Genomic DNA, 26874 nt, shown 5'->3' on the forward strand with positions numbered 1-26874 from the left:
ATTTTCAAAGCTCAACAACTTATGTTTCCACCATTATTTTTCATTCCACCTTTCATATAATTCAAATAATCTGTCTTTTATCAACAAGGCTGATGGGCACTGCAAAGTCCCCCTGCATGCCTTAAAATGCCAGCTTTCCACTACAGGGTCTCAGCCCAGCATGTTCAGACGTTGCCCAGTTTACTAATGCAAATTCCCAATTTGCTACTGGGAATTCAATGAAAGCTCTGGTAGTCTTGGGTAAATCAATCAGTACTAGGGGCTGCTTAACCTGTGCTTAGTCCACAGATGCTTGCATGTGTATGGATCCCTTCCTGCATCAATCATGATGCTGCCTTCTGCAGAGAGCCAGGGAACTCTGGGAGCCAGGATTTGTTCATGCAAGATGCTGCTGACTAAAACATCACATTTCACTGGCAAACATTAAGAAATGTCAAGGTAATAGTTCGTCACAGCCGTGCACACAAATCACCACAGGACAACTGAAGGGAAGACAGTCTTGTGCCAAGTCTTCTCAAAATCTAGGACATTCCTGACTAGGCTGTGTCTCCCACTTACAGTATTAAAAGGCAGTGTTCTTCCTGTCTTTTGAACAGAACATTCTTTCACAAGAATGCCTTATATAATACAGTTTGTGAGCACAAAAAGTATTTATGATTCTTCTGTATCTTCACAACGGAGAAAATAATGTGAGAAATATGCTTATATGCTTCAGATCAGGAAGACTGTGTAGAAAGGATCTGGTGAACACAAGGACAACACAGCATATGCTAAAGAAAGAAACTGTTTTGGATTTAAGGGTTGAATAAGCTGGGAACACAGTACCAAACCCACTCAGATACGACATGCCCATCAACTTAGCTCAAATTATCCAAGTTAGTATAGTGAATTATTACCTATTCAAAAAACCTAGCATTTGCCTCTCTCCCCCACCCATCTTCTAATAACTGAGAACCGAATTAAAAAAAAATAAGTGTCTTTTAATGATGAGTAACTGTTGCATAGGCCTGTCATACTGGGCATTTCCCTCTTCAGTTATATTAAATCATCATTATTTAATCACATTAAAAGTCCCCATAATGTTTCTCATCTCTTGGTATGACAGAAATGCTAAATCTTTCCTAAATCTTGTACTACATATTTTACACAAGAAATCAAACCTTGATTTTAAGATCAGAAATTTGTTTTAAAATGTAGTTAACATTTCACAGGGAAAAAGAAACACGGACTTTTAAAACCTAAGGCACTCTTCGAGCATTCAAAGGGTGAAAGCAATGAATAGTAAAACCATTAACAGTTATGAACAGATGCACAAGTCAGAAGCATAGATGTATCTAGTTAGAAAGAAATTTCTAAGGTATCATATCTGTGACCCTCTCTGACAGAGGCTTTTTCCCACAGAGTTTGTACATGAAATGCCAATTTATAAGGTTCACTTGTTATCTCACCATCATCCAAGTAACAAGAAGAGAGTACTAAAGAAAGAAAAGGGAAGCAACAGGTCTTAATCTACTGACTGAAAATAGATTTTAACTGGTGTTTATAATAAAGATCTGATTTTCCTTACAAAGCTAACAAGGCTCAGTGCTGGCAGGACTCAGTGTTATTAGCCTGGCTGTAATAAAGCTGCCACAGAAGCTAATGAGAGTTAAGAAATAACAACAGTAGAGCTGATAGCCTGTTTTTGTGGCGAGTTGCAGAGTCATTTCTTACCAAGTTACTGGTTCAAACAGTCTCACCTGCTTGAGGTCAAAAGCCATTCCTCACCATGGACCGTTTAGTGAGCTATACAAGATGTGTTACATTTCAGTCTATACTTTAAACAGGGGGAATGCCTCCTCTCAAAAGCAAAGACCCCTGCTAGTACGGCTGGTTTTAAATAAACTGCAGAGATGACAATGGCAGTGGAGAAGTCAGAATTGCACTGCCACGGAGGCTCGTCTGAGACACACTGAGGTGCGGCTGCTCATGTTGCCAGTGGCAGTATGATCCTCCTAGGACTTGGCGACAAGACATTTTGTTCTATGACCATACCTGGAGATCTACTCTGTGGTCTCATAGACCAACAGATCCAACTTGCTTTGAAAATGTTGTTGCACACAGGAACATGCTTTAAGAGTGAAGTGTGTTTTCTGCAAAGGAAACAAGCAAGCAGCAGGAGAATCTCAGGACAAGGTTTGTTTCTTACTAAGCATTAAATGTGGCATGCAATGTAGACGTACACACAAACCCAATGTGGGTACGCTCCAAGCTGACAGTAGGAGTAACACCATTTGATCTTCAAACCTTCCCCTGTAAGAGTGTAACACTTGTCTGGCACAGCATAACTCACTGCAGCATCCAGGAACACTGTGCAGAGGAAGCAATGCTAGCATCTTCTGTGCATTTTTAAGCAGTTATTTGTAATACATTGCTCCCTTCACTTCTCTGGAATCTAAGGAGAATATTAAGTTAAAAGACAAAAAAAAAAACAAACCCACACATAAAAGAGAAAAATCTTTGGACAGCTGTACATGTACTGTGTCTCTTTAGGAAGCAGCAGGAGCTGTTACACTGTCCTGCTCTCTCCAGGCTGGGTCAGGGTAGGGTTGACAGCCCAGGAAACCATCAGGCAAGGCGCAGGGAACATTCAGGAAGCCCAGCCAGGACAGCAGGAGACAGGGTTGGGCACAAGCCTGCCCCCAGGACAGCCAAGGGCAGGACAATGTGCCCCTGTTCCAGCTGCAATGAGCCTTCCAAAGCCATGGGCAGATGGGGTGGGGAGTGCATCTAGTGTGATATACCGATGAAAAATACTTTGACGTGTTAAATGTTTCCTTACATAGAGGTTTTGCCAATTTTGCTGCCCTGGAAGATATGGGGCGGGGGGAATTACTCTCTGTTACCTTATTTTTCGGATAGGAGGGGAGGGGATTGGTATTCTGGCTAACAGGGAAACGAGATCAGCATCGCCACCTTTGTTACCCAACTCTAGATGCACTCAGGTACCTTAATGCCCTTTTTACATGGTGGAGCCCTGGACCACACACACAACTCAATATGAGGCCGCATCAACATTAAACACAGTGGGGTAATCACCTCTCTGACTGCCAAGTTATGCTGTCTGCTGCACGACAGGATGATGCTTGCCCTCTTGGCTGCCAGGGCACACATGTTCAGCCAGTTGTAAACCTAGTGCATTATCTACCTGCTCATCTCAAAGTTGGAAAACTTGTCCATAAGGATGCTGTGAGCTACAGTACCAAGGGCCTCACTAAGATCCAGAAATACTAGCTGACTGCTTTCCCTTTATCTGCCAGACAGGTGACTTCATTGTAGGAGGATATTCAATTAATTAGACAGGACTTTCACTTTGTGTTGTCTGTGCCTGATGGCTGCATTGTCCTTTAAACGCCTTTCAATAGGACCCAGTGCAATACAAACCACTTTCATCCTGTCAGATGGTAGAAAGTTTAGAGGGGTTTTTCCTGTGTTTTGTCAGTAATGAGACTCCCCTTTCAGATCTCCCAGAGAAGATGGTGACTCTCCTGCTGCCTGGAGGCACTCTGGCTGCCTGTACATTCTCCTGAGAATAATTAGCGCGTTTCTGTGACCACAGTTATATAACCTGATTCCTGAGAATCTTACTCTCAGCAGCCAGTCTGGCTCGTTTCTCTTAGATTAGACTGAACAAGGAAGGTAGCCTTCAACACTCTGTACTTTTAATTGCAGCAGACATAGGTTTCATGAAAGTACTTTTCTATTCACACTTTCCCCTTTCCTCTATTCAACTGTAAGAAAGGAAGAAGCTTCCATACACATAGTCTATTAGTTGTTAAAAAAACTCTTTTTCCTGATCAAATAATGCACTGATATGCTTGTGGAATTGCAAGGCCTTTGCCTTTTCTAACCAATCTGTTTTAGACCACAAAGAATAAGCGCGTTGTTGTCACAACCTCCCCAGTCTGCACAGAAGTGTTGCTTTGAAGTACTTTGCTTGTTTGGGATGACTATACATCTGGACAGTTTCTTTTGTTTGTCTTCCTAAAGTTCAAAACATATTTTTGCCAAATTACGTATTTTCTTTCTTGCTGTGGAACTATTTCTCAAATTGCTGACAAGAAAATATCCATGCCACCCTTTCCTATCTAGACTCTAAATGTGGAAAGTCCAGTGTTCCGCATGTTTCCTTATTTATGGAAATACAGGAAAATCAGTTATTACAAACTGATGGAGTCTTGCTGAAGATCACAGCCTATGCAGATTAGATTTGGGTTTCTGATTACTGATTATTTTTACAATACTCAGGAATGTAAATTATCACAGCTTCTACAAAGTATGTAACACAGATATTTCTTATTCAAAGTGTGTTTCTAGATACTACTAAACTCATTATTAAAGCATTATTTAATTTTAGGGAGAAAGTCAATATTCTTGGAAAAATCTATCAATGTCCATTAGACTTCCAGTGACACTTCATGTATGTATCATTTCGAGAGAAGATTAGTGCTTAATTCCTTATTAACATTGAATTACGTTCCAAAATACAGGTTAACATTTATCTACAACAACCTATGATGAGACAAAGCCAGAGGATTCAGAGGTCAAGGTCCATTACATGGAAACTAAAAATCATTACCTCATTTCAAATAGGCATTTTGAAAAACCCTACAGCATGTTGCCCCTCTAAAAACTTACAAACTGTGTATGTTCTTTCTCAACAGGGTTGCATTCTCTGTGTATTCCAATGCAATTAATGCTTCTTCTAGGAACAAGATTATGTAAGGTTCTATTTCTCCTACTGCTTTTACAGAACTAACAGCAACAGATTGTGAGCTGGATGTTTGTCCTTCCTATGGAATAACTGAAGACTCATAAACCAACCCTTTCTTGTCCCATATTCTTGAAAGAATGGGAGCCGTACATCTGGAAAAGGACAGTGTTTGTCTGAAGGTGAAATTAAAGAAGAATAGAACTCGTCTTTCATATGAGTAAAAATGAATCTAATTCAAATTAATTTTCAAAGTGCAAACTGGACCTTTTTTGCTACTGGAAATCATAAGGAGAAGGCAAATACGATCAAACAATCTAGATCAAAACCAACAGTTTTCCTAGCTCTTTCTAAATCTAAGAGCTTGTGCAGGAGGTAGTAAGCAGATATATCATACTCATGGTAAACTCTAAGTCCTTTATTACGTTTCACTTACATGCAGATTCTAGAGAAAGCATGCATTGAGCTGTACACTAGAAACGCGAGGCAAAGAAGCTTGAATGAGCATTATTTATCATGATACACCATTTGTACATTTATACCACTCTGCTTTAAAGAAGCTGGAAACAGCAGGAAGCACATTAGAGCCTAAAACTAGTGGTGTAACTCGTGCAAAGTGCAGCAAAGTGGAGTTGCCTCAAGATCATGATGGAGATAAGAATAAGGAAAATGAGCTCTTATTCGTGAAGGCTCCGGAACCATTTACCAATAGATTCTGGAAAAATATTACTCCTAAGAACTCTGCACAACAGGTCAGCCTTTGGTAGGCTGTAAAGGTGTCCTGGGTTTACCAGGAGCCGTTTTGCTCCTTCTTAGTAACTGGTGCAAGCTCTGTGTTTTGACTTCCAGCCTGGGCAGAGAGCTGATAACACTGATTGTTTTTAATTGTTGTTAAGTAATGTTTCTTCTGGCCAAGGACTCTGAGTCTCATGCTCTGCTGGGGACAAGGGGAGGCTGGGAGGAAGCAGAGACAGGACACCTGACCCAAACTGACCAAAGAGGTATTCCATACCACAGCACGGCATGCCCAGGGAGGGAACTGGGAGTTACCAGGAAGGGCACACTCTCTCTTCGGGGGAGGTTGAACTTGTTCGGCGGTGGTATCGCATTCTCTTGTTATTTTCTCTTATCAATATTATCATTGTTGGTAGCAGCAGTGGTTTGTGTTATACCTTAGTTACTGGGCTGTTCTTATCTCAACCCGTGGGAGTTACATTCTCTCGATTCTCCTCCCCATCCCTGCGGGAGCAGGGAGGGTCGGGGGTGGGGGTGAGTAGACGAGCTGTGTGGATCGGTTTAAACCACGACAAAAGGTTAGGTAGTAAGGGATTAAAATTGGAGGGAGCCAGTGATACTGCTTGTGTTCGCTGTGCGCAAATAAATGACCTGCTCAGGCAGGTGGCTGAACTGAGGGAGGAGGTAGAAAGGTTGAGAGCCATTAGAGAGTGTGAAAGTGAAATAGATTGGTGGAACCACACCCTAAGGCAAGGGCAGAGGGAAGTGGTTCAACAAGTTATGGATCCCCTTCCCTCCTACCATCAGGCAGAAGGAGAGAGCTTAATGGACAAGGATGGATGGAGGGAGGTTCCTCCTCAGAGAGGTAAGCGAAAACCCTCACAATCCCTTCCTCCCTCCCAATTGCCCTTGAATAACAGGTACGAGGTCTTGGAAATTCAGGGCCAGGTGAATGGAGATGGTGAGGCAAATCTATCTAGTGAGTCACCCAGGGCTAGTCACTCACCCACATGCCTCAGAACTTCCCCAACCAAGAAGAAAAGAAGAGTAATTGTGGTGGGTGACTCCCTTCTGAGGGGAACAGAAGGGCCCATTTGTCGACCGGATCCACCCCACAGGGAGGTCTGCTGCCTGCCTGGGGCTCGGATTAGAGATGTTAAAAAGAAACTCTCTGAACTGGTGCAGCCGTCTGACTACTACCCACTGCTGGTTTTTCAGGTTGGCAGTGACGAAATTATTACGAGGAACGTAAGGGCAATGAAGAGAGACTACAGGGCCCTGGGACGGCTGGTTAAAGGGTCTGGAGCGCAAGTGGTGTTTGCCTCCATACCTGTTGCAAGCAAGGGTGAAGGGATATATAAGAAGACTCTGCAGGTTAATGTATGGCTACGTGACTGGTGCCAAAGGCAGGGGTTTGGGTTTTTCAGTCACGGGCTGCTGTATGGGACACCTGGTTTGCTGGTGACAGGCGGGATACACCAGTCCCAGAGAAGAAAAAGGGTTTTGGGGCAGGAGTTAGCAGGGCTTATTGACAGGGCTTTAAACTAGTTATGAAGGGGGAAGGGGATTTAACTGGGCCTGTTGGGGACAAGCCCAAGAGGAACAGGCTAGGGATTGAAGGATGGCGGGCTAAGGAGGACTATCAAACTCTTGTTTCACTTGTGGGAAAGGACAGCTTTTTAGACCCTGTCCCGCAGGGGAAAAAGGGTACTAGGACTGGCTCCCTGAAATGCCTGTACACCAATGCACGCAGCATGGGGAATAAACAGGAGGAGTTAGAAGTCTGTGTGCGGGCTAAAGGTTATGATCTAGTGGCGATTACAGAGACATGGTGGGACAGTTCACATGACTGGAATGTGGTCATGGATGGCTATGTCCTTTTTAGGAAAGATAGGTCAGCAAAGCGAGGTGGTGGAGTTGCTCTTTACGTGAGAGAGCAACTAGAATGTATTGAGTTCTGTCCGGGGTCGGATGAGGAGCAAGTGGAATGTCTGTGGGTACGAATCAAGGGGCAGACTGGCACGGGTGATACAGTTGTGGGGGTCTATTACAGACCTCCTGATCAGGACGAAGGAGTTGATGAGGCTTTCTACAGGCAACTGGAAGTAGCCTCGCGACTACATGCCTTAGTCGTCGTGGGGGACTTTAACTACCCCGATATTTGCTGGAAGACTCACACAGCCAGTCATTCACAGTCTAGGAGGTTCCTCGAGTGCATTGATGATAATTTCTTAATGCAAATGGTGGACGTACCAACTAGGGGAGCAGCGCTGCTAGATTTAGTACTCGCCAACAAGGAGGGTTTGGTCGAAGTGGTGACGGTCAATGGCAGCCTTGGCTGCAGTGACCATGAGATGGTGGAGTTTAGGATCCTGTGTGGGAGGAATAGAATACCTAGCAAACCACAGTTCTGGATTTCCGAAGGGCCAACTTTGGCCTCTTCAGTCAACTGCTAAGGGAAGTCTCATGGGAAAGTGTACTAGGCGGTAAAGGGGCTCAAGATAGTTGGTTAGCATTCAAGGACCGCTTCTTCCAAGCTCAGGATCGGAGCGTCCCAATGAGTAGGAAGTCAAGTAAGGGATCTAGGAGACCGGCGTGGTTAAACAAGGAGCTGCTGGGCAAACTCAAGTGGAAAAGGAGAATCTATGGATTATGGAAGGAGGGGCTGGCTGCTTGGGAGGAATATAGGACAATTGTTAGAGGATGTAGGGAGGCAATTAGGACAGCTAAGGCCTCCTTGGAACTCAATCTTGCTAGTCGGGTTAAAGACAATAGAAAGGGCTTCTTCAAATACATAGCAAATAAAACTAACACAAGAGGCAATATAGGCCCACTGCTGAACGAAGTGGGTGCCCTGGAGACAGAGGATATAAAGAAGGCAGAGGTGCTGAATGCCTTCTTTGCCTCTGTCTTTACTCCTGAAGACTCTCCCCGAGGGCCCCGGATTTCTATAGCCCCAGAAGGAGTCAGGACTAAGGAGTTTGCTTTGGTAGATGAGGATTGGGTTAGGGATCAGCTATGCAATCTGGACATCTGTAAATCGATGGGTCCGGATGGAATGCACCCACGGGTGCTGAGGGAGCTGGCGGAGGTCATTGCTAGGCCACTTTCCATCATCTTTGGTAAGTCGTGGGAAACGGGCGAGGTGCCTGAGGATTGGCGGATGGCAAAGGTCACACCAATCTATAAGAAGGGCAAGAAGGAGGACCCGGGTAATTATAGACCGGTCAGCCTTACCTCCATCCCTGGAAAGGTGATGGAACAACTTATTCTTGACTCCATCACTAGGCATATCAAGGATGAGGGGGTCATTAAGAACAGCCAACATGGTTTTATGAGGGGGAAGTCATGTATGACCAACCTTATAGCCTTCTATGAGGAAGTGACTAGGTGGAGGGATGAGGGTAGAGCGGTAGATGTAGTTTTTCTTGATTTCAGTAAGGCATTTGATACTGTCTCCCACAGCATCCTCATTGATAAGCTAAAGAAGTGTGGGCTTGACGATCAAGTAGTGAGGTGGATCGAGAACTGGTTGAAAGGAAGAAGGCAGAGAGTTGTGGTCAATGGCGCAGAATCTAGCTGGAGGTCTGTGACTAGTGGAGTCCCTCAGGGGTCGGTGCTGGGACCGGTGCTGTTTAATATTTTCATCAATGACCTGGATGAGGGAACTGAGTGCACCCTCAGCAAGTTTGCTGATGACACAAAACTGGGAGGAGTGGCTGACACACCAGAGGACTGTGCTGCCATTCAGCGAGACCTGGACAGGCTGGAGAGTTGGGCGGGGAGAAACTTGATGAAATTTAACAAGGGCAAGTGTAGAGTCTTGCATCTGGGGAAGAACAACCCCATGTACCAGTACAGGTTGGGGGTTGACCTGCTGGAAAGTAGTGAAGGGGAAAGGGACCTGGGGGTCCTGGTGGATAGGAGGATGACCATGAGCCAGCAATGTGCTCTTGCGGCCAAGAAGGCAAATGGCATCTTAGGGTGCATTAGAAAGGGAGTGGTTAGTAGGTCAAGAGAGGTTCTCCTCCCCCTCTACTCAGCCTTGGTGAGGCTGCATCTGGAATATTGCGTCCAGTTCTGGGCCCCTCTGTTCAAGAAGGACAGGGAATTGCTTGAAGGAGTCCAGCGCAGAGCCACAAAGATGATTAAGGGAGTGGAACATCTCCCTTATGAGGAGAGGCTGAGGGAGCTGGGTCTCTTTAGCTTGCAAAAGAGGAGACTGAGGGGTGACCTCATCAGTGTTTACAAATATGTAAAGGGTAGGTGTCAGGATGATGGAGCTAGGCTTTTTTCAGTGATATCCAGTGATAGGACAAGGGGCAATGGGTGCAAACTGGAGCATAGGAAGTTCCACGTTAACATCAGGAAGAACTTCTTTACTGTAAGAGTGACAGAGCACTGGAACAGGTTGCCCAGGGGGGTTGTGGAGTCTCCTACACTGGAGATATTCAAGGCCCGCCTGGACAAGTTCCTGTGTGATGTACTGTAGGTTACCCTGCTCTTGTGGGGGGGTTGGACTAGATGATCTTTTGAGGTCCCTTCCAACCCTTGGGATTCTGTGATTCTGTGATAGCTGATACAATAAAACAGGTAAAGATGATAATTACTCTTAACTACAACCCTAATAATTTTTAAATAATTTTATAGCTGTTGCATTGCTGTAAATCATTATTTTTCGGTAACTACATTTATTTATCTTTTAGTCTTGTCTAATGATAACACTGATGCTCTAGTCTGATATTTAAATGGCCACAGCATTCTCTTGGGCACTGAGAATCTGTTCACCACAAGAAATCTTGCAGATTTTTAGGATATTTACCATGCAATAGAACTACAACTTCCCACTATTTCTGGTTAATTCACCATTAAGGCCAGGAACCCAGTTGTAGCTGGATGATACAAATGACTGTGGAGTAGAGACACCTTTTTCTGTGAATGCCAGCTTAAGCCTCTGACAAATAACCAGACAGTGGACACAAAGCTTGGAGATTCTGGTGTGTATTTGAAAGATGAAAAGTGTTCCTGTAACAGTGTCCTGTTCTGAAAAGCAAATTATTTCATGATGTTAAAATGGCAAATGTGCATCACTCATGTACACAATTGGAGAAAAAATAAGAATTAAATTTATTATTTCAGATTTATTTATCTTTGAATTTCAAATTCAAAGGAACCTAAAACTGCAACTGGAAATGTAGTCAAGGCTGCAAAGCCCTGCCTTGTTTCAGGTCAAAAGCTTAGAGAAGTGTTGGATTCTCTGGCCAAAGCAAAATCTATTTACTGGCAGTCTCCACACATACTTCAGTAAAACTGAATTATCTTGTTCCTTTAAATTCAGCAAAATTCAAATTCATTAAAATCATCATCTATAGTTACAATCCCCACTAATGCAGTCTTGACTCCAACCTCTTTGAGAACTGCTGTTGTATCTACTGCACAAATATACATTGAGAAAAGAAAAATATATTAAAATATGTAGAGTATTATCATTTGTTTTGTAAAATAATCTTATATGTAAGTAAAGTGGTACTGAATGAGTGTTATCTATACTTAATCACTTGCCTGTCCCATAGAATCATGACATCTGTTAAATTCCATACAACCCACAATGCTCTTTAAAAATGTTTTCAGTTATTCATATACCACACACCAGTGATCATTTCAACTTCTCTCATTCCTCAGCATCTCTTCTGTTCGGCTACCACCACAAACATCAGAACTCAAAAGCAGAAGGCAGCACACCAAGCGTGTCTGAGTACACATGGACGCTGCACAAGTAGGAGAGGACAGATCCCTTTGTAGCAGAGCTGAGACCCCAAACCTCAGGAAGGTGTAATTACAGCCTTTGGCAAGCTTCACCAAAACCCCTCATTATTTGTCGCTATACCTAATACTGGAATGTATTCATGTAAATACTGACAGCTATGGGCTGCTCAATAACGGCAAAGTTCAGGTGGTCTCAGTTTATAGCTTGAATCTGTAATTTTGTTTTTCACCCATTTTTGTGCCATTAAACTCTATACTCTAAAAACGCTTAAGACTTCCCATATTCTGACAGGATTATCTATCAAGTGAGTAACTTTCTGCTCACCCTTATTTTGTAAGAAAGATTTCCAAAAGTACCGAAACATACATGCTAGAGACTAAAGTTATGTTCTTTAAACACAAAAACGAAACAAAAGCTCAGCTATCTGAGTTAGAAACTTTTCCTAAATTAAAAAAGTAAAGGCTCTTGAACAGTGTGTCTACAAATGATCTGGACATCTGTAATCCCATACACTTTATCCATTCCATAGCTAAAGACAGGACAATATACTCCAAATCCCCCTTTTGATACTGCAGCCCAGCAGTGCCTTTTGCTTGCTTTATTGCATTATTTTATCCATAAAAGGCAGGTGAAAATCCTATTAACAGAAATGTTCACAGCTCCTTAGATTATTATTTCTTTGCTTTGTAATAAATGTGATTTCAGAAAAGTGATGCCATCCATTTGTCCTTGCTACTTTGCAAGAAGTAGACTAAACTATGTTAGGTTATGCCTTAAAAGCTCATCTGCACACCCACAGAGGAGCACAGACAGGAGCCCAAATAATACCCAGCCAGGCCATCCAGTGTTTCAGTGTTCCTGGAGGCACCCAGATGCTTCCAGGCATCAGCAGCTCTGAGTGCTGAGCTGGGCAGCCAGAAGGATCCACTGTGTGTTGCTATGGATGTTCAATTCACCATCCTCACTAGTGCACATGTATCCTGCTCTGCCACAAAGGCGAGCAGGATGAGGCCATTGGTGCTGTGCTCAAGTTCATGCTCTATGATCTGTATGCCAGCCATGTACATATGGTGTGTATGGGCTCTGTGGGCGCATGCCCACATAGAATACGTTTACAGCCTTGCTAGTGCTTGGATCTGGGCGGAAGGCAGATGCAGCATGCTCACCTCTGCAGCATCCTCACCTCCAGCAGGCTCCTGGATCCAATGTGATAACAGTTTCCCCTAAAAAATAATGTCTTTGCAGAGGCTCACTAGCTGAAATGCACTTAACTGAGCTTCCATCCCTCCATTCCTGCAGTTAAACATCTTAACATGCATATGAATCATCTTTTCCAACTGGCTGTAACAGATCAGCCAAAGCTTTAAAATATTATACTATATGCATTATATTCATATTCATAAGTATATTCATATTATACATAAGATTTTTTGGTTTGTTTCACTGAAATACTCCCTCACTGTAAATTCTGTTTCCTTTCCCAAGATGAGGCGCAACCACAGCATCACTATGCACATTCACGCTTGGCGGAAAAAGGGCTGCCCATGAAATTCCTCCTCCAAGCATTGGTACATAAATCTTTGTAATAAACATAATTTGTCTTTTAACTCTTTCAGTTTTACCAGTTCAGTAGCCAGATCATGGATAACTTTGCTATTCAATACATATATATATTCATTGTTATTATATAGAATACATTCCCTCTTACTTTTTTGTTGAAATGCAGACAATTGTGAATTGACAACATTTTCTCGGTGGTTTGGGGATTTTTTTTTTGGCTGAAAATTAAGTAATTCTGCAATAATCTTTGTAAAATTTTACAAAGCCATAGTTAAGTTAAACAGTAAAGTAACAAAAATCTGTATTTCTGTAAATCCTGGCTTCAATTTTAACTTCTCATCTGTTCAGAAGCATGTCTATTCTCTCCTCAATATTTACAGGTTGTTTGCTATGGAAAAGAAGGGACACAACTAGAGGACTGGATATGTTTTCTGTATCTTCTACTTGTTTCAGAATACACTTCATAGCTGGAAATCCCACTTCTAGCATACAAGAGAGGGAACAGAAGACATGCCACTGACTCAGCATACATTGTTCAGAACCTATAAAAAGAGCAACTGTACCTTTCTCTTTTCTTTCTGTGCTTTGATAGTGCAGGGCATGTGAAGTTCATAGGAAATATTCTTATTTGAGAAATTCATATTGACAGAGTAAATAATTTGATTTCAGAATGGCCCAAAATCAGTATGTGAATATTCTCTGGGATGAGCAGCCTGAATCAGTGTCTCTCTAGCAGGGGTCATGAGCTCTCCCCAGCAGCTTAGTGCAGATTCACTGCGTCCATTTGAAACTCTAGTGTGCAATTACTAAGCATGTGTTTCTAAGACAGAATGCGTTAATTAAGACAGCTGTACTGCTCTGGTCCCTTGCAATGGTGCAGCACAGTGCTACGTAAATACATCCCCACATAGATATGGTGGAGTATGAATAAACCAACACCTCCTTTCATATATATATATATATATATATATATATATATATATATAACCAGAGGAAGACTTTGACTTTTTATCTCAACCAGAAGACACCAGTGTCTTTCCTACTCCACTGTAATTTCAGTCCCCCAGGATGGCTTACAGTTATGACAAGTGGCACCGCTGTATCCAGTTCCATCGCAAGTGCACTTGAAGCTGTCCCACGTCTGGGTGCATTTGCCACCATGTTCACAGTGATTGGGCACACACCTGTCAGGACAAGATGCAAAGACAGAAAGAAAAAAACTAAATGAGCATCAAGATTTACACACAGGTACATTGTGAGCTGACCGAGCAGTGTATCATATCCTTGCCTAGCAATTAATCCTTGTTATTTCAGGCGGATTAACAGAATTTATACCTGAACACGCAACTGCACAAAAGGTGTTTCATCCAGGCCTTGCTGCAGCCCTTTTACAAACAGTAAAAAAGCACAATCAAGGTGGAATACATTCACCCATCAAAAATTAGGGTTCTAAAGTACGTTTGATCGGTATTCAGCGTCAACACAAAAGGAACAAAATGCTGTGCAGCTGGTGTCATGCCTCAAGCACTGCAGTCCCACAAGTGACTCAAAGTTAAAGCAAGAACGCGAGTGAGTTGTTGTTCATCTCCTTGTTGCCAGCAATGGAAAAAAGTGGAAGCAGACTGCCTGCTGGCTGGGATGGAAATTACTAGTGCTGTATTATTAAAACAACTGGCTTAAGTATAGAAGCTGTACATGTTTCTTCTTCACAGCGATTTGCAGCAATGGTTGCTCACTTGTGTGCCACCACCTGCTTTGCTGCTGCTGGAGAGTGTAAGGAATGCGAACCCCAAAGTCATAGCAGAACATATTGTTTGAAATATTATCTAAATGTGATTTCAAAGATTTGAGTTTGTCCAGTTTCTTTCCTATCAAAGATAGCTGAAAATGGGAATTGCCATGTTCGCTCACCTTTGAAACGATTAAATTTCTTTTCTTTGACAGGGCTTTGAAATAATTTCAAAGTATCTTTTTTTTTTTCTCTTATTAAATTCATTAGAGTCAGACTCAGTACAGGCTCTCCATTTCTGACCAAGAAAAAAGGAGTTTTTCTTTCATGTTAAGTTGGCCCAATCTAATTTATGAACTAGACTTTTTACTATATTAAAAATGAAACTTAGGAGACCCCTTATTAAACAAATAAAAATATTTTATAAACACATTATAAATTAAGTATCCTTATCTCCATGATAAATCTGAAGTTCATCATATTCCTGAGGTAATTAAAAAAAACCTCTATTAAGTAACACCTAAGGACAGCTTTCCTCTGTAGCAGGCTATTAAAACTAAAAGTATCTGGGGGCACACCCTATTAGACTTCTATATCCTCGTGTTCCAGCTGACAGCATTGGCATACATGACTCAGCTACCAAGAATAACATATGACATGAAATGTATTAAAGATGAAAACCAAGAGCAATAGAATGGCACATTTCCAAACATCTAAATGATTAACAATTGATACGATGAACCCGCAGCTAGTGAGTACAAGGGTAGGGAAAGCAGAGAGCAGTCACACTTCAAAAATAATCTTATAAAAGTAACTTTTATTCAAGGGTATCAACATCTACAGAAGTTCCTAAATCTGAATATAGTTTGTACTTTTTTCCAGCCTTTCAAAATTACTGCTTCTGACGTATTTTCTTCTTCATTTACATTTGAACATACATTACTTTAAAAGTACTTTTCCCATGACCAAACTAACCATTTTCTATGTGCATTTCACCAGCTATTTATATGAAGTTTCACATATAATGCTAGCAACTAGTTTTGCATTTTACTGCAGTGTAACTTATTTTTATTGCAACATAACTAGTAAAGATACTTCATTATTGACTATATAACTGGGGTAAACAATTTAATCTAGGGACATATGAAAAACAGATATTTATCTGTACCATTTAATGCAGCATATTAAGTCATAAAACCAGAGATACTCAGCAAACTCCTTGATGTTAATTTTATACTTCCAGTACGATGGCTGGACCAGCCTAGACTGCATCTGCAAATTCCCCCTTTAGTCATCTTTTTTTCCCTGTTCTAAATATGATGCATTTAGAAACAGGGAGTAAAGAATACCTTAATATTAGTGCTAACTGGAATTTAAATAAGACTACAGGATCGTTTCCTTATGTCCTCCCTCCACTTTCAATTTTCTGTTAGTTTATCTTATCAGACAGATTAAGAAGATTTATTCTCTATTAAATCTATCAGCAAACCTCTTTTACATCATCTGCTGCTCATCTGTCCACCTTTTGCACAAACCTTACCCTCTGGAATGGAGTTTGGAGGAAATTTTGGGTAACCAGAATGCAAAAATTACAAAAAAGCCCACGTTTTTAATTCAGCAGATGTATCAAGAGCAGTATTATTTCTCACTGTGAACTCCGTTATCTTTCAAAAACTCTTCTTGCCATAGAGTGATAGTAAGATACAAATACTGGTTAGATAGAAGGTATCTTGCATATATATTTCCATACACATCCGCTATGAAATTTGAAGTTTTAAAATTCTTTAAGCATATGCAATCATATAGTTTATCCACTTTATGCTTAGCATTTAGTATATACACAAAGCATATCCACTCAAAGCCAATGCATGCTCTAATTGCAGTTCATTTGTATTATAAGACCATATGCCTAGGTAATTCCATTCAGGAATCAGGCTACATTACATTAAAAAGACTAATAATTAACTTCCAAACCACCCTTCCCTCCTGAGTCAGGCTCTGAAGTTAGAAGCTGCCACAAAACCAGGAATAGGAAGTAAGGTCCTAAAGAATGAGTTGTGTCCCTTCCAGTTCAAAACACTGCTAACTTGAGCACTGCTGCTTATGAACTCTCGCTGACTCTGTGTTGAGAACTTTCCTACTCTATGACTCCTCCTGAAAGGCAAGTGTAGAACAGAACTTCATCCCTTCAAGTGTAATACACTTGCTTTTCATTTCCACCCCAAAAATGATCCATAGAGAGTTTACAGATGCTGTTTTCTTCAGGGTTTTTACAGGTTGGTTTGTTGGGTTGTTTTTCTTTTTTGTAACACGGACTATGTCTCAAACAACCTTTGTTCTTTGGCATTTATATCTGATGATTTTGCAGAGAGCAACTGAAACCTCTCTCAGCCTGTATTTTAATGAAAACAAGTATCCAGTAGGAAAACAGATTTTCTATCGTTGCTCTTCCTCATAGCTCTGCTCCCACTTGCATTTGTGATCTAATGAGTACCCTGGAGAAGGTTTTTGCAATGTTTTGTGATTTCAGAGTTGATCAATATTTCTGTATTTCTCTACTGGAATTATTTTCCCTTGATAAACAGCAGTTTTCTGACTAATCCAGAATAGTGGCTCAAAGCCATCCTGAGATTGCTCAATACATTAAATATCCTCAGTACAGGCCCCCATTCTTTTTCTCTTCAATCACTTCCAACCAACCAGCTCCATCTTTATACAGAAATTCTTGCTGCTACTGTCAACAGCATTACTTAGTTCTGTAACTTCATCTGAATCTTTCTGATTATTTTTCCAGGCTGAATCTGTGTCATCAGCACATTTCATCAGGATATTTCTGATTTTGAGCCAAGGTCAAAGCATTACATAGGATCAGCTTTGTGACTGATCTCTGAGAAACTCTATCAGACAACAGTTAACCCATCATTGTAAGTTGTAAGACAATTCCATCTGCCAGTTCACAAGTCACTTTGCAATTCCTCTCTCAAACCCCATCTTCCCTAGTTTAGCTGAAAACTTCCATCATCACAGTGTATCAATTGTTTCATTGACATCTGACAAACTAGATCCATTGCATTTCTCCCGCCTGAGAAGAAACTACTGTGCTTTACTGGAGAATGAGATAGGTTAATCCCCAACAATCAATTGCTGAAAAAGTCTGCTGCATTTTACTCTCCCTTCTATCTGCTTCTAGGTATTTGATTATGCTGTCCTCCATTTCTTCAAAACCTTAGTAACACTACCAAGATCAGATTAATAGGAGTCTGGTTATGTGGACTGATCTCTTTCAATTTGTTAAATTACATTAGGTTAACTCTGTCACCTACTAGCACAAACCCATGCCTTTTGGTTTTGGTTTTCTGGGTTTAAGGGCTACAATATGACATGTTAGCATTAAACAGGGCTATCTTTCCAATTATTACCTAGTTACTTTTGGTGTCTACCTGGTGCCTGCTTACTCTTTTATCATCCTAAGTGATTGCTATGCCTTCATTCCTCTGTTATTTGCTGATTCAGAAGCAATATTTAATCTGAGAAATATGAGCAATATTCCTTACTAACAGCTGGTATAGACATAGTTGCCTTGCTGTGATAGGAGCCACTCCTTTCACCTCCTTTTATCTTAAATATTGTCCAAGTATTAACAGTGTCCTCTAGAATCACTCTTTTTCCAGTCCTCCACAACACAGACTAAAGAAAATGGACCACATTCCCATACTGAAATAAACCCCATGCCATTCCATTTCTTTCCTGCTGATGTTCAAATATGCCATCCTTACTAAAAACATATACGATACTTCTCCAAACCACCACTTGGGTAACTGGTATCTTTTACACTTTACCTGTAGTCAACTCTGGTTAGCTATTTGCAAGAAATCTGCATTAATGAACTGCCTGTGTTTTAAAACCACAGACTACAACTCTCATATTCCAGCAGGATGAGGGAAAACTGCATGTTCCACTTTTTTCCTCACCGTCTGCCCAAATAGACTGTGCACAAGAAATACAAATAGTCTATCCATGCACTGGAGGGTTAACATTGCCTGAAGCTTTAATACTTTTTCAGAGATGCTATATACAAATATCTAGTAAATCACTAAGCTTCTCCCCACTCCTAGACTTTCCAAGAGACAAAACCGGGAATACACAGATGTCAGATGACAGGGAATAGTCTGTGAGTTCCAGAGAAATCTAACAACCAGAGAAGAACAAAATACCTAGTCTAAGCCCCCCTGCCTCTGCCAGGAACATAGGGACTGCCTGTACCAAATGAATTGGGACTGATATGAGGTGTTTCTTCTGCATGAAGATATGAAACTGGGAAAGGCTGCTTTTTTGAGGATTGTAGATAATAAGCAGAAAATATTTTGAGAAACTAGATTGAAATACTGGCATTTGATACAATTAGAGCATGTGAGAAGTCTGACACTGAGGTAGCAATGAACAGGGCGTGGGGGAAGAGCCTGGAGAAAAAGCAATTCCACAAAAAGGGATTTGAGGAATTCCACACATGGTACTGTAATCCTAAGTCAACCCACCATACTACTGCCAACAAGAAAATAAAAAGAAAGAAGAAAAGGGATCTCATAATGTGGGTATAAGCAGGAGAGTGATATGAAAACCCCATGAAGCAATCCTCTTCCCATACCCAGCAGCATGAGCAATGGCTGATTTTTGAACTGTATGAAATGGTGTTGGAAACAGGAAGGTTGCAAACAATATTAAATGTCCATAGGAAATGGGCAGAAAGCAGTGAGGTAAAAGGTATTTTAAGAACAAATCAAAACAACATACAAGGAATGACGTTTGGTCCTGCCTGAAGGCAGGAGAATGACCTCAGAGACCTCTCCAAACTGCCTTCTAATCCAGGTATGTTCATATCCCAGAAGAAACAGAAAGCATTTATTCTCTTAATTTCCCATATGTAACTGTATTTTCTTGGTGTTGTGACTGTGCTATTTAACCTCTGAAAGACAACAGGTTGTGGTCACTACCTCAGTCTTTTTAGAGGACTGTATACCCAGGGCAGGGATTTTTAATACATTAACTACCTTCCCCAGGCAAGTTGTGCCCAAGGTGTATAGCAATTGACTCCAATTCTCAGGTTTAAAGTTCATTCGAGCAGGAAGACTGCAAGTTATTCTGTGCAGGAAGCCAAATGTCCATATGGTGACACACAGGCTGTTAAATTAAGTCACTGAGGACTGAAGAACCATCACAAATTTCACTTTTCTCCACAGTATAACACAGACCTTTCCCTTTTTCCCCGCTTTTCCCTTTCCTTTACTGCTTTCCTCGATGTTTCCCATCTCTAGCATAAGTGCAAGATACAGCTTGTGAACAGTTATAACCTAAATATAAATTAACTCTCTGTATATGTAAATTAGAAACAACCAAGCCAAGAAACACCACCAAACATTCACCTCAGAGGTCAAAAGGAAGGAATGAACTACACAGATGAGAAATCTGACACATATTACCCACTAATATACTGAAAAGAGCTCAGATGCTACACTGATAGTGACAGCATGAGAATTTCTGTAGAGCAGAACAAAATGTTAAAGGTTTTCTGCAATGGAAAATAAGCTGGGCTGAATTATTCTTAATGTGAAATTCAATCTTTTCTTATAATCAAATCCTTATCTAATCTTGCTCTTGCTCACATCTCATCTCTCATTTCTCTCCCAAACTGATTCTGTTCTGCTTTTTTGTCCATTGCCCTGCCTCAGAACTAACCATCATCAGTTTGTTTTGAATGGTCTTGCAGTATTTTTCTATTAGTTGCCCTTTTTATTGCCTCCAAACATACTTTTTATCACTATTTCTTGCAAAGATCCTTCAACAGGCATACTGTTCTTGCTGAGTTCTGTCACTATCCACTTTCATTCACACCCCACAAAATCAATTAAAACATGTTTAAAATGTAACCTTTTTTTACTGTACAGGGTTACCAGACTGCTCAAGAAGATTTGGTCTATAAAACAGCATAGCACGACAATAATTTGTGAGAGCAATAAATACTGCTTTCAGCTGGTAGTCTGAATCACTGAATATACGTAGCTTACTTAAAAGACCTACTGTAAACTAGGAACAAAATCACAAAAATAGTCTAAACATATGCATCTGTTTGCAATGATATTGCTCTTTAATGAGCAACAGAATGCATTCCGCTCATGATGGTAATAGTAGTAGTGAACAATAAAATTATCCAATTGAGGACATATTGCTACCGCAGAGTCCTGGTGTAGCAACATCAGATTACAATTACCCATTCCACAGAGAGACTCTGATTTTCAGTGTCCTAAATAAAAGTAAAACCAGCTGATCCGACCTTTAAGTTTCTTTCTTATTTCTTACAATATAAGTGTTTGAAGTGACTTTGAGATTTTCAGCAACAGGAACTGTATGTCAACTCAAAGGACAGATGGGAGGGACTGTAAAAGTAATTCAGATTCACAATAATTCCCAATTGGTGTCATTTTGCTGCTAACTTGTAACCTAACTGTGCACAGATTAACAGCGGCAGAACTAAAGGATCCTTCCTGAACCAAGAAGGACCCAGCCTTTCTTTATAATTTACTGTAATACAAGGTCTTCACATTTTTTTGGTGGACATTCCCAAACTCTCTCTGTCATGAGATCAAATCAAAATGCTCGGCACTTTTAAAGACTATGATTTACAAAGAGCAAATCAATATTAAAATATGCAGTGACATTTGGTTAAGCCAAGTTCCTTAAGGACATATTCCTAGAAAAGGCTGCCAAACAGTTTCTCAGTGTTATCTTCGGAACAATAAGGTTCTATTCTAAGCTGCTTGCATTAGAACCATTAATGAAGGACTAATACAGAAAGAAAAACACTGCAGCAGTTAACTCGTGGATTAAGTGACCCTCTTGGATTTATGCAGCTTTAATTTTGTATACAACAATGTAGAGATTAATTTTTCCTATCTACCACTTTTAATCTTCAGAGCACTTCACAAACTAACTCTTTACAATGAAATTATGCTGGTTCTACTTTAGCAACTGCAGGAGCTAGACAACCCACTTTTCTGCATCTGTCATAGAAAACCTCCTGAACTTACTACGCATAACCTACACCTATGGCTGTTGATGGCTGAACATCCACTTCCATCCAACACTAACTGTTGCCACTTCTGCTGCAGCAAAGCAGGGGAAGGTCAGCCTACTGGAGCAGCTAACAAGAGGGAAGTTCCCAGCCATGGTATCACTTCTGTCAGTTCCTAGCAATTGCTTCATGTTAGCAGGAGACCAGCTCCATGTGAAGCAGTGGCAAGAGGCAATGGTATAGCACTTGTTTAGCTATACTCTGTATCTTCTGGGGTGGGGCAGTGGAAAACAACAAGCTTAACTAGGTGGAAATGGTCCAGGGGCTACATCCAAGTCCCCAAGCTGCAATCGGACTATGCTGTGACAATCTTACAGGGGCAGAAGATAACCCCACAAATTCATAAATAAGCAAATCAGGCTGGAATAAAAAGACAGTTTCCGTTGCAGAATGTTTTAGTCAGTAAAATGGGCCAGGTGGTCAGCTGGTGTAAATGAGAACATCTGCATATATCTAAATACTATCTTAAGTCTGTTAAATGGGTCAAAACAAAGGAAGAATAAACTGCTACAAAATGCCAGCTACTAAATATGATCTACCTCTAGTGGCGTTTTAACTTTTTTCATTGCCCTGTGAAGAGCTCTTCCTGATTAGTAACCAGGTTAAGGCTTTCTAGAGCAGCTGAGATCTAACCTGTGCCACTTTTGGTTTTTCGGACTGGGGTATTTGATTTATTATTTAGACAAACATATAGAAGAAATGGCACCCTCTGACCTAACTGTGCCAACGTGGCACAGTTCAGCCCTCTTGGGGATATGAGAAGATGTGTTAAGCACTGAGAATCACAAGAAGAATCTCATGGGTTTTGCCCACTAGACTACTGAAAAAACCTCTTTAAATCTTTTCAAGTATTGGATTAATTTTATATTCATGTAATCACCTCACTTTTGCTATTTCAACAAGTCAAAAAAGAATATACTGGCTGGGCCTGAGAGCAAACCATAAAATTGGTTCTTAGGTGACTTGTTAATTATTTATTATTTCAACATTTTATAGCTTGAATTAAATACAGCTCCTGAGATTTTATGGAATCAACTTCACTTTATAATCCACACCAGACATTTGGAGGAAGTTTCTCTTGTTCTTTAGAAGACTGTAATTATCAGAGGACATAGAGCAGTGAGTAGCCTATGTAATACAGAAGAGTGACTACTATATTCCCCTCTAATAAATATGAGTGATCACACACTGAATCACCAGGCAAATAGAGAATTTCATAAAGCTTTGTTTTAAATGAGTTTACTCCTAAATTTCTCTTTGGGGAAATAAAGAAACTGACCATTAGAAAACTTTATGTTTCTTCCCATAATGTAAAGAATTATTCAGCAATAAAGATGATTACACAACTGATGGATGATTTTGTATCATGTATAGCTCTTTGCTATGACAATCTTCCACTCCTTGGTGTACACCAGAACAGATCTTACCTTTTGCATTACTTGCTTTGTCCCTAATATCTTAATCAGGGATAGCAGTTATCTCATGTTGATCTTCACATAGGTGATAAAAATCCTGATGCATCAAAAGCACAACCTATTAAATATGTCTTGCCTTGCAAATTTATAGCATATGAATCACCTTGATGGTCATGGAGCTATAAGATGCCATCAATCAGCTACACGGTTTTGGCTCAGCATCCTGTTTTCCTAGTGTGGCTATGACATAATGAGATGGAGCTGTATTTCATAACTGGTAGGTTGAGTTCAATATACTGAAAGTCAATATCCCAACTGCGGTTTAAAGGAAACTTGAGGAAAACATGGTTTAACACTACCAAAGTGATGCTGATCTTGTAATGTGAGGATTGCCTGAAGGGTTTTATTTTAAAATACTACAACATGGTGGTATTCCTAAAAACCCCACAACAGCAAGTGATCCTTTACTTGTCTGGCATGAATGACTCGGGATTCACCTATACCACCATTCTTTCTTATTTTAGTCTTTACCATCACCTGGCCACTTTCTTCACTGTGGTAGACACAACCTGGAACCTTCCGTAGAAAATAAGTTACCCTGCAAGCACTGACTTAGGCTAAGCTAAGCTAAGTCCTAATGTCTCGACAGAAACTGTGGATCTTGAATTAACATTTACATTATGAATTGTTATTTCCAGTGGGTTGTTCCACTAGACATATGATTGGGAAGAATCTGCTCTGTAAGCACTGTAGAAAACACATTCTGCCTGAACAGTGGAAGTTTTTCCTCTTCAAAACAAAAACATAGTTGTAGCAGTAAAGCAAAACACATATTCTATGCAATGAAATAATTCCTCTTCAAAACAAAAACATAGTTGTAGCAGTAAAGCAAAACACATATTCTATGCAATGAAATAAATGTGAAATAGAAGTTGATGTTTCTGAGACATTTATCAATGACAACTGGTATAAATGCCAGTGCCATTATTAAATCCCTAACAGAACACTTTAAGTTAGGGATGCTAACTTCTCCTGCCTCTGAGAGAAATGCAAATATTCCTTATTTTGAACAGAGCAAAACCAGACCCAGAAAGACTTCTAGTTATCCCAATGTACCACAGATGAACAGCTGAGTCAGCATGCTGCCCTTGCTATGTATCCTCACAGACTCTTAGTTTGCTAAATACTGGGAAGGACATACAGATTAGGTCCTTTGAGTCATGAACTGAAATTTAACTTGGATCAACCATGAATTAATCAGATGTAGATGGCATTCACATACGGTTTATTTATTTCGCATGGAACATTCCCCCTTCGCTGACCCATACAACTACAAACCTTAATGATGTGTGTTCAGCATTCATTAGAGGCAATGTGATGTAAAGGCATATGTAACCCTTTCCACTTCCTCTGTTCACATTTCTCATCTTCTTAGTTTGCAAGATTTTTGGATCAGAAAGAGGATTTTAATTGATATTTGCATAGGATGTTATCACAATGGAATTTCCTCTTTATCACTCCAGTCATTGGGAATAACAATGACAATAAACAGTAACACAGAAATGAGTTATCTTTTTACACTACATTATTCTCCTCCAAATCATCATGGAGGATATTTATCACTTGCTAAAATCTACACAATCTGCTTTTTCTTCTTTACTGTGATGATTCTGCCATCTACCACAAACAGCAATATCCTTACCTAAAATATCATGCATAAAATATGAAGCATATAGGTTCACCTGACTTATCACCCTCTCCTTTGCGTGTCCTTGGTGCACATCAGTGTTTTGTTCTTCTATAGAAGTCCTAAAACATTTTTATAAATTGCAATATAATGAGCTTTGTACTCTAAAGACATCAAAAGCAAAGATGAGCCAATGAATTCACAGCTCTGCTGCAGTGCAGTCGCAGGTCTGTGATAAATATACTAATACAATGCTCTACTCACAACCTATTACTCAATTCATTTTCAATTTGCTGAAAACAGATATGTACAGTAAGTAATAAACAATTCATTTATTAGCTAGAACTTGTGCAATGAACTGTTTTGAATCCAGAAGGCTCACTGTTGAAGTCATAAACAGCTACGAGTACACAACTCATGTATGTGCATGTGTGCTCACACAGCTACATCCAACATGCATAAACGTACATGTTTTTTCCATGAATAATGCCAATTTCAAGCTGCTGAAAATGAGCAGTGTTTTCAAGAAAATAATTCCTACTGAGAGCAAAACTGTTTTTAAGGAAAATGTAACAACTGTTTTAATAACGTGTACCTGACTGTAAAAATTGTAATGACATGATCCTGGTACGCGTAATTGTAATTACAAATAGCTCATTGCTGAGAATCTATTATTCTACTTAAATAGTCTTGTGATTGCCCAATAGAAAAATACATAGACTATAATTTAGAGTCATTTAGAGGCTCTTGATTCTATTTTTCTGCTTTTCAAGCACTGCAATTTGGGCACCGCAGTTCAAGGCCTGTCAGTATTTCAGTTTATTGTTAGCTTTGATTTCTCAAGGGCTTATATTTCAGTTACAAAAATTGACTCCAGAAATTGAGCACACAAAGCATAAGTCAGAAAGGAAACAAACAGAGGCATACTGCTGGCACTGGTTCTGAAACAGGTCATACAACTGGCTTACCACTTAGTATTCCAGATGATTAAGGACAGGCTGGTAGATACTTCTAGTGGTTTTATTTTAAACAGAGGAGGAAAAGAAGGAAAAAAATCCCTCCACAATATTTTGCTTTTGCTTTCCAGGCAGTTTGTCATGAAATTTTTGACATTTCTTTGAAACAGACTGTTCAGAGGGAAGGGCCAGATTTGATTAATATCTCGACTCAAAAGAATGTTGGAAAACATGCTGAAATTCTTGAAACATGTCATTTGACAAGTTCAAAATGAAGAGTGTTTTTCTTTTTTTTAGTACACAACACTTTTTTCATTTTGAAATGGAAGTTCAAATATGCTACACGGATGACATTCTCCCAAGCCAAGTAATAATACCTTCCGGCTCTATTTCAAATTGGAATTATAGTTCCTAATGTTTTCCTGAGGGAGCAACGGGTTGGAGCAGTTGAGTGGGGTAGCATGCAAGAAAACTGTTGAAGGAATTTTGCTTTGCAGCTTTGGTAGGTGCAGTAACAGCTGAACAGGGAATAAGAAGGTAGCCTGAAAGTCAGTAGATCTGATATGGGAACAATCTCAACTGTTTGTGCACCACTGGGTGCATCAATGCTAAGAAAGAAAACTAAGAGGAAAAAGGAAAATCAGATACAAACTGTGGAGAAGATAAAACTGAGAGAAAAAAAAGAGGAGAAAATAAAATGTTTAATCACAAGTATGACTACTGTTGGGGGAAACAAACTGTAGAAAATAGGAAATTGGATGGTTGCTCAAAGCAAGCCAATAAGGAAACAGACTCCAAGAAGGACAGGAAAGATGAATTACTGCAACCTCAAGTGCCACTCTTCACATCGGATTTTTAGATAAGATTAAAACAGATGGCCAATGCACTAACTTAAATAAAATAGTTTCTCAAGAGTCATGCAGGGGCTGCATCTAAAGAGCAGAGTTAGTAAGTTTATTCACTATTAATTGAAATCTGGTGTTTTCTTGGAGAGGAAGTGTAAGAGGGTATCTCTGCATAACCGTTCAGAACACTCACTTTGTCAAGAGAAAAGGAGCGTAAAGAGAAATTTCAGGCATGTCAGATTGAACTAACCTTTGGGACAGACTGCACTTTCGTAAAGCAGAGAATGACAAAGCTAGGATGTGG

General features: G+C 40.2%; 1 protein-coding gene across 1 annotated transcript in view; it reads right to left on the minus strand.

Moving 5' to 3' along the window:
- Window positions 1-26874, minus strand: part of CNTNAP2 (contactin associated protein 2) — a 1034819-nt gene that overhangs the window by 335367 nt on the left and 672578 nt on the right. The window contains exon 11 of the mRNA XM_065665653.1: window positions 13890-13996. Within this exon, the coding sequence (XP_065521725.1) occupies window positions 13890-13996 (107 nt within the window). The remainder of the gene's footprint in view (window positions 1-13889; window positions 13997-26874) is intronic.

The sequence above is a fragment of the Lathamus discolor genome, chromosome 2, assembly GCF_037157495.1.
Source record: "Lathamus discolor isolate bLatDis1 chromosome 2, bLatDis1.hap1, whole genome shotgun sequence".
Classification (NCBI taxonomy): domain Eukaryota; kingdom Metazoa; phylum Chordata; class Aves; order Psittaciformes; family Psittacidae; genus Lathamus; species Lathamus discolor.